Source organism: Rhodamnia argentea, chromosome 2, assembly GCF_020921035.1.
Source record: "Rhodamnia argentea isolate NSW1041297 chromosome 2, ASM2092103v1, whole genome shotgun sequence".
Lineage (NCBI taxonomy): Eukaryota > Viridiplantae > Streptophyta > Magnoliopsida > Myrtales > Myrtaceae > Rhodamnia > Rhodamnia argentea.
In genome coordinates, this window is record NC_063151.1 from 2,749,242 (window position 1) to 2,757,781 (window position 8,540).

The 8,540-nt window shown below is 40.7% G+C and overlaps 1 protein-coding gene across 2 annotated transcripts; it reads left to right on the forward strand.

The window, feature by feature from the left end:
- On the forward strand, positions 1 to 1,092 carry LOC115749878. Of its 2 annotated transcripts, XR_007197644.1 has the most exons (3): positions 1 to 251; positions 381 to 905; positions 990 to 1,092. XR_007197644.1 is itself a non-coding variant. In XM_030686889.2 (2 exons), the coding sequence occupies exons 1-2, from the start codon at positions 115 to 117 to the stop codon at positions 832 to 834; spliced, it is 591 nt and encodes a 196-aa protein (XP_030542749.1). In that variant the 5' UTR covers positions 2 to 114; the 3' UTR covers positions 835 to 1,092. The 2 variants fall into 2 exon arrangements, 1 of the variants encoding a protein (XP_030542749.1); XM_030686889.2 differs by having other exon boundaries at positions 2 to 251; positions 381 to 1,092.
- The last annotated feature ends 7,448 nt before the right edge of the window (positions 1,093 to 8,540 follow it).

Consider the following 8,540-nt stretch of genomic DNA (forward strand, 5'->3'; position numbering starts at 1 on the left):
GCTTTTCAGTTTATCTCATTCGTTGCCGTGGTGGTGGCCGACTCTGCCTTCCCCCAGAAACTCATCCCTCTCTCTGGCTCTGTCTCTCCCTCTCTCTCTCCTCATGAAACTGAAATGATGACTCCGACAGGCAAAGCGGCGATCGTTCCGCCGTCCTCCCAATTAAGCGTCGAGTGTTGCATGTGCGGCGATTGTGGCTTGACCGATGAGCTGTTCCAGTGCAGGGTTTGCCAGTTCAGATCTCAACACAGGTAACACGCTCGCGCCCCCCTCCGCAATAAACCCTCTCTGCTTCGCGTCTGAACAATTAGAACTCGGAATCCGCCATTGATCGCGTTACCCTCGCAATGTCTTCCTTTCAATGATCGAAATCGGTACAGGTACTGTAGCAATCTCTACCCAAAGGCCGAGTCCTACCGAGCGTGCAATTGGTGCCTGAGCCAGGACAACCGAGACGACGGCACCCCGGTCGTCAAGACCCAGCAGCAGAACTCTTCGGATTCCAGTTCGCCGCGCAAGAGCGGGGCTGAATTGGAGAGCAGCGACGTCAAGAGCAACAAGAGGCTGAGGCGAGGCAGGATCGACGACGACCGCCAGCAGAAACCCTCTCCTCTGCATCTGCAAGTCTTGGGCATCGGCAGGATCAAGAAGGAGAAATCCCCGGGGAGAATCTCGTCCCCGACGACGCCGATCAGGAGGAGGATCATCACGAAGGGAGAGCTCGAGGAGAAGCTGAGGAGGACGAGATCGGAGGAGATTTCGCACGTGGTCCCGAAACAGGGGTTCCGGAACAAGGTGAGACGGTACAAGCTTCTGGACGAGGTCTCGAGCTGATGGTGGTGACAAATCAAACAAACTTAAGATTGAAGAGAAAAATCGCTTATTGAGAATTTACTTGTAAATGGGTATGGAAAAAATCGTTTCTTTTTTCTCCTTTTCTCTTTGCTTTTCTGGATACCAGTTTTGATCTGACGACGGAGAGACTGCAGGATTGTCTGGAAGTTTCGGTGTACAGAGGAACCCAGATAGTGAATGAGAGAGACGAGACATTATTAAGGTTAATTGCTTAGATTATGGTGATGGGTGTTGACTAATTCCCTGTTTTTCCACCGAAAGTTTTCCTGTAAATGCCCAAGAGAAATTCGATGTCACCCTGTTTAGTGTGGAAGAAGACGGAGATGCCTCGCCTGTAATTTCGATGGTGGCCAGGAGGAATTTTTCCTTTTTTGTTTTTTTATTTTGTGGTTGTTGATGAAAGTGGGTCCCGCCATTAGATGCATCGGTCCAGCCTATCATCACCGTCATTTTCATCATCATGACGAAACCGCACTTGATTTGTTTTTTTAAACCACCAATCGCCGTAGATTGATGAATTATTCCAAAAAAGTTTAGTTGATGAGCATCAGGTTTAAGAGAAAAATCAATGTGCATCTGTGTCCTGTTTTGATGTCTACCGTTTCATAAACTTGTCGAAGAATAAAATAAGGAAGTACTTCAAGTTTCAATGTATGTGGACAGCTAATTATTTGATAATTGAACGATCTTTTATTGACCATGATTAATATGCGAAATGGAAAATCCATTAACAATATTTTTCTTTTTATTACAAACTTAACGAGGGTAATGATATACATAATGGAAATTGAATATCCTTGTGGGACTTATATTTACTTGGACTCGCTTCACCACATGCCAAGTTCATCGTAACCGTCTTTAATTATGTGAACCCTATGTGAATGCAGTTGCTAGAATTAATGGTTATTATTGATTGCGATCCATGGACCCAAATCTATACAAAATTTACCCTCTAATGATCTGCGAGTGTCCTTCTCATAATTGCTAAGGCCGGCAGTTAATGTTGTATCGTGTTGAAATATGAGTTTAGCACGAATATGGCTAATCCGAACATGACATGTTTAATAAACGCGTCAAATTGCCTCAACGCAAACACGACATGACTAATATGATTATCAATCTCAACACAAATGCGACATGACTAATAAGAGTATCAAAGGTGTCGACAAGTTAGGTATTGACAGCCCCATCTTGTTTAAAAATAGAAGTTTTAAACATAAAAGTATGTACCACCACATTTCTAGACGATATGAGTAGATTTCACTTCATATTACTTTTAAATTGTATTATCAAGTTGTTTTTTTTTATACATATTATGCGACTTTTGTACCCCTACATACTTTTTAAAAGAATATTAATCATATTCTTTTTAAAATGAATGTTATTTCTATAAACTCCTAACGATAAAAAAAAAAAAAGGTCTCCATATAAGAGTATCGAATGTGTTAATGTGTCTAATTACATTGTGTTAAAACAAGTGACAAGTTAGCTAATTTATTTAAATGTGTCAATTTGTGTTTAAATGGGTTAAGCGGATCAACTTGCGCAAGACAAAATTTTTCATGAAATCATCTGTTTAAGATACAAATTCATTTATGTCAATTCTAACCTGTTTAATTGCTTGTCGTGTCATGTCATTTTGTGTAAATATGTTATGTCGAGAATTGCTTTTGCTTTTCTTTTTTTTTAATTAAAAAGGATTTTTTTTTTTACCAAAAAAATGTAGGTCAAAGTCAATTGCAACTTTTGATGCACCAACAAGCTAGGAATACTTTTTTTAGTCCAGATTGACTAGAAAATCCATCTTACTTTCAAAAAATATGAAATAATAGCACTAAAATGACAAAAAGAAAACATACTTAGGTAGTGTAATTCAGGCTTAAGCAATTTAGTACAACCATTAATATGTTTTGAATGTTTAAGTTCGCAGAAAATCTTCTATTGTGTAATTGCGCATCGTCATGCCACATCCTAATGTGTATAATTTCTGTCAAATGCAACATAAGATTTTGATTGAAAATATTTTGAAAGTCCTATCACTTAAATTATCGGTTAAAAATCTCTACGACTTTCTTTATCTTGTGCACTAAGTTTTAGGATTTCCGATGCATCGTGCACTTATCAAAGGAAAAAAGTCCATCCTCCCGATAACTCCGTGTAACACGCTTTGTTTACCATGATAGAAGTTAAAAGTGCAAGTTCAACGGAACCCATTAATTTTTCTTAATATGCTAATGAGAAATTAATGCCCCGTCTAGGCGCGCCGGTTGGACAAATTGATGGATCAGCACGTTCTTGATGATCAGCCTGCCTTATTAAGTTGGTATTTAGGTAGGTGGGGTTTTGCACACAAACAAAAACCAATTGATAAAGATCGATTAGCTGTTGATGATGTGGTCTTATCACGACTGCCCTCAGCTCTAATATCATCCTCCTCATTAAATTTGAGGATTAACGTGTAAACCCTTTTTTTCCCGGGGACTAATCGCGAGAGAATCTTCGTCTTTTTTTTTTTCTTTTTACTTCACAAAAAGAGAAAGAAATCGACGTAAATCAAGTCTAACTTGACCTAGAGAGATCGATACAGAGATCAAATTAAAGTAATTTTTAGATGCATGGCGGCAAAATAAAGGAATTGAGAGAAGACTTGTTATCATAATCGATGTGGAGCATATGATAAGAAAAGTAGGATTTGATAGGCGTGAAGGATCAATCGATCTTGCGGAGTACTCTTTCTAATCCCGCAAGGCACGACAAGGTTTAACATCTATAACACTCCAAGTTGCGAAAGTCATGGAGATTCCCATATAATTCTGTCTAAGCGCCAAAAAAAAAAAAAAAAAACAAGCTGATTTTAGACTCCGTTTATTTCGCGAAAAATGTAACATTTCTGAAAAATATTTTCCAGGAAGTTATTTTTCAGAAAAATGACAATACTCTTCGGTGTTTGGCCGTGACTTGAAAATGAACTGAAAAATATTTTTCATCGTTTGATAAGGAAAATGTCATTTGGTTGGAAATTGATGGCATGACCGCTTTGACGTGGGCACATTTTTGTAATTTTTTTAAAAGAATTTCTATTTTTTATATTTTAATATTTTTTTCTTTTCTTTACTTTTTTCTCTCTTCCTTCGCCGGTTGCCGAGCCTCGACGATAGCGGCGGTAGGCCACAAGCGAGGGTTGGCAAGGGCCAACCTTGTTGAGTGAGGTTGATCATTGTAGGAATCTGGCAAGCTTGAGCCTTGCCTGAGGTCGACCCTTGGTGGCCTGCGCCTATGGCTGGCCGTTGGCCATTGCTGAAGCCCCACGAACGGCGAAGGAAGAAGGAAAAAGAAAAAGAAAAAAGAAGAGGAAAGAAAAGAAAAGAAAATAAATAGATTAAAAAAATTGGCCTTGAACGACCTGGGCTCGGCTTCAATATTATCGAGCCCGGCATCTTAGGCATGTATGCGGGTGTCCGGGTTGATGGACTCGGGCGCGGTGGCTAGGGTCTCAAGCGATGCCTAGATGGACTCGGGCCCGGCGTTGGAGTCCAAGGCCTAGCCTCGATGGACCCGAGCCCATGTGCCTAGGACTTGGCTCCCCTTCCAAGGGCTAGAGAACGAGTGTTGGGGTTCCCATATCCAAGCGCAGAGTTGCTGATTCAAGTGCCGATAGCTAGTCATATTTTGAAAATTAAATTTTGGATTTTTTAAAAAGGAAATCATTTTACTGAATTGAAATTTTGTCAGGAAAACCTTTTTCGTTAGGAAAACATTTAAAGTTGATTACTTTTCCTAAGCGATCCAGATGCCGGTTAATGAGGAAAATATTTTCCGTGAAACAAATAAAGCGTTGTTTTTTCTATTTGTTTATTTCACGCTTTAGTCATTTGAATTTTAATATGGCATTTTTGGAGCGTTATGTGTCTGTCCGCTTCGGCATTTTTTGTGTCTAATTTTTGTTTTCTATATTTAGTCATTTTAGTTTTAATTCCTAGACACCTTAGGAATTAATTTTTACAAACTAATGTTTGAATCGTAATTCGAACTGTGAAGGATATCTCGATTTCTTCTTGAATCAGATCCCCTGGTCATTTTTTCGCTTGCTACACATCAAATGAAATTGTAGCAACTGAGTTCTGGTTTAGGACTTTAGAGATCCCCAGCCCAATTTCATCCAGATGGCATCTCTAAATTTCACTTCTGCTGGGTCAGAGGGTCGAATCCTAGGAGTCCTGGAATTTAACCCTACGTCAACCCAAGTTAATGGAAGGCTCAGGGGATCATGTAAATGTTGACAGGAGACCGAAACCATCTCAGGTATACCTCTCCTAAGCTCAGTCGAGAGCTCTAACACTCGGGGGTCCAACGGAGATGATCCAATGTTCAGACAAGACGACGTTGGGACTCGGCGAACGCAGTATCCGAATATCCCGCGATAGGATGTAAAGTCCCTGTGCATACGTTAAGGTTACTCTCCCCCCTCTCTCGCAAACAAAGGTTTCTGGAGGCACAAAGTAATCGCTTTACGTTCTGAATTTGGCTAACTCCTCGTTCAATTTGTTAAAGGAGTTCTCTAAATCAAAGTAGGGCAGATCGAGAGACGCCATCATTTAATGGGGGCACAAGACTTTTTTTGACCTTTTTGCTGTTGCTGTGAAAGTGAGGACTTGATGGGCCTTAGCCTTATATTTTGAGAGGATACAGTGACGAAGGCTTGGTACAAAAGAAGGCACGAATTTGAATAAGATGCTTCTTTTTGCTGGAACTTGGCCCACGTTACATCTATCTCAACACGTGAAAGAAAGATTAGAATTCTAGCATTAAGGCATCATTAGTGTTCTTCCTGCATCATTAGCGATAAACTTTCAGGCATAAAGCCCAACTATGTCAGTTTTACTAAGTTTTTGCAGGTTTGAGGCCGAGACACGCCAAAAGGGCGAGGTCTAGCTAGACCGCCTCACATTCTGTAAAACCATGCGTATTTATACAAGCAACTTGGCATCATTGATGGAGTAATGCTATAGCTAGATTCTACAGACTCAGATCTCGGAACTTTCCGCTGCTAGGATACCTAAGCGGCGGGCTCAAACAGGCCATCCTGGGGAAACATCAAGCGGGCTCAGTTTGGCCCGACCGATCTAGAAAACATCGTCCAAGGCCGGACAAGTCACCGGCCGGAAAATCGAGTTTGTCCAGTCCAGACCTTCCAATTGGTTCTCTCTCTTTTTTTGTAGACATGGAGAAAGAACATGAAAGAGGCTATCGATCAACCCTGAAGTTACTTTCCCGTGACAATTCCATACCACCGTTCAGGTATGTACGGTCCTTCCGATTCAATAAACACGCACGGCGCATCTCGAACTCGAATCTTCCAAAACGGTCCTTGAAGAAACAAGACAGGGGGCTTCATAAATGGGGACAGCTGAACCAGATGGCCTGAACTCTTCCATTCATTTTTCTTCTTTCTTTTTGTTGCTCTGAATCATTTCCTGGATCGGGTGTTGGCTTGGATAGATGGCTCTGACAGCATTAATTTCTCCGAGCTGATGGTTGATCCGCAGTTATGTTGAGCGGACGGTCCATCCACCCCATTTCACTGGAGATGGGATTTAATGATCCTTCACCTGTCTTCCTTTCTGTGCCCCTATCGCTCTTCGGAGCAAAAGTTGATCTGCAGTTGCCGCAGTAGATTCGTCTGCTCGGGCACTGGTTGGAGTGGCCTCGATGAAGTTTTGGCACGTGAGGAAGGATGGCTGTTCTTGTGTATGTGCCCTTTATTTATCAGACCGCTCATCGTCTTGATTAAGCTCCGGGTCAACATGAGTAAGCACGTGATTAGAGGTTATCAATGCTAGAAACACGAGTCGTTGTTGGCGGCTATTAGAATTGCTATCGATATTAATTTACATCGATGATCATGGACTATGCATTCAACACACGATAGCACATGATTGACGATTATCATGGTAGAGTTGGTCGACAAGGATGCCGATAACAAGGGGATCGAAAGATTACCAATGGGGGCACCTAGTGAAGCGTGGATATGTGGAAGGCACCGAAACTCAGTTATGTTTTCAAATCTAAAATCACCGGTAGAGAAAAGAATGAAGTCCAACTAATCGTGGGATGAGGAATAGAGTTAACTCAGAAACAAACAAACAATCCACGTTGTCTTTCAATTGCCGCACTATATTTAAATTTTCTACACTCGCGTCGTCGATTGAATTGCAGCATTTTTCTCGATTGTAGTTTTCAGATCTGCGAAATCGTTTTAATTCCGGCGTGTATCTTTGTTGCAATTCATAGGTGCCTCGTTATCGATTAAATTCCGGCATTGCACCTTTGTGCTCCTCGGACTTTGTCGTCGATTAAATCCCGACAAAGTTTGGGTAATTTATCTTCCGTGCGAAGCAAAGTTATTGGTTTCCTTTGTCTACGTGTGATATTTCATGTCCGGAATCGCCACAAAACTCGTCCCCTCTAATAAAATTGAAGAACGACTTTCGGTGGAGGGTATTTCATGGCGGAAATCAAATTTCCAAGAAACAATTACTAACGTATATATTTTTAAAATTGACCAACCTCTCTTATCTCGAATAAGAAAACTCTCCCTTATGTTTAGAACCTTTACTTGGTATTTTTTTTTTTACCTAACTTCTTAAATTTACCAAACTAATACATTACCAACACTCTTGTATGATTTACCGATTTTTCTCTAATCAAGTTACCAATTGATTTTGCGTTATAAACTCTCGCTTGAGTTGTTAACTAGAATTCATCAATTTCTATCGAGTTACCGCTATCATTCACCTTGCTTACCATCCATATTTTGCGATTAAGCTGCTAGCTAGTAACTACTTCCCGCGCCCCCGAGCTTTATTTCTCGGACCGCGGGGTCCGAAAGTTTTGAAATCAACCCCTAAAGGCGGCAAAATTTCCGTAAAATTGGCCGAACAAATCGGTGCTTGTATGGAATTTTAAGCTTCGGGTGCCCATAGTCAAAGAGTGGATGCAAGAGTCGTCTGGCAAGAACATGGTAATGCTTTGGACCAATATGTTCTGCACCGTACGGCTTGATTGGTGGTGCCGCCTCACGTGCAATCGCAATGATTTGCAATGACCGTTTCGATCGTCGGTTCTACATTGGAAAGACACTAATCTGGACTATCGTAGTTTCCCCTCTAGACAAATAAAACGTAATTGTAGCATAAAGTCCTAGCATACTTCACGGAGAAAGTTGTCCAAAGTATTTTAAACTTATTACACGGCGTCCAATTTAGTCCTAAATTTTTAAATTTGACCAATTTAGTCATAAATCTTTTGATGATTTGTCAATTTAGTCCGAAAACTGCTTATCCGACAGTACAGTCAACGACAGCCGTTTGACGTGAACATTTTTGCAATATTTTTAAAAAGCTTATTCTTTTATAAAAACAAATTTGAAGTTCTTTCCTTTTTTTTTTTTGGGTCCTATTTCCCTTCTCCCATCACCAAGGCCTCAGCAATGGCCCACGGAGGTCGCCAAGAAATAAGAGAAAAAAAAGAAAAACTGGAAAAGAAATTGCAAAAAAAGTCTACATCAGTGTCGACCATGCCACGTAAGATGAGTGACGTCCACGTTAGCGATTTCTGACAAAAATGATAGATCGTCAAAAAGTTTAGGACTAAATTGATCAAATCCAAAAATTTAAGGCTAAAAT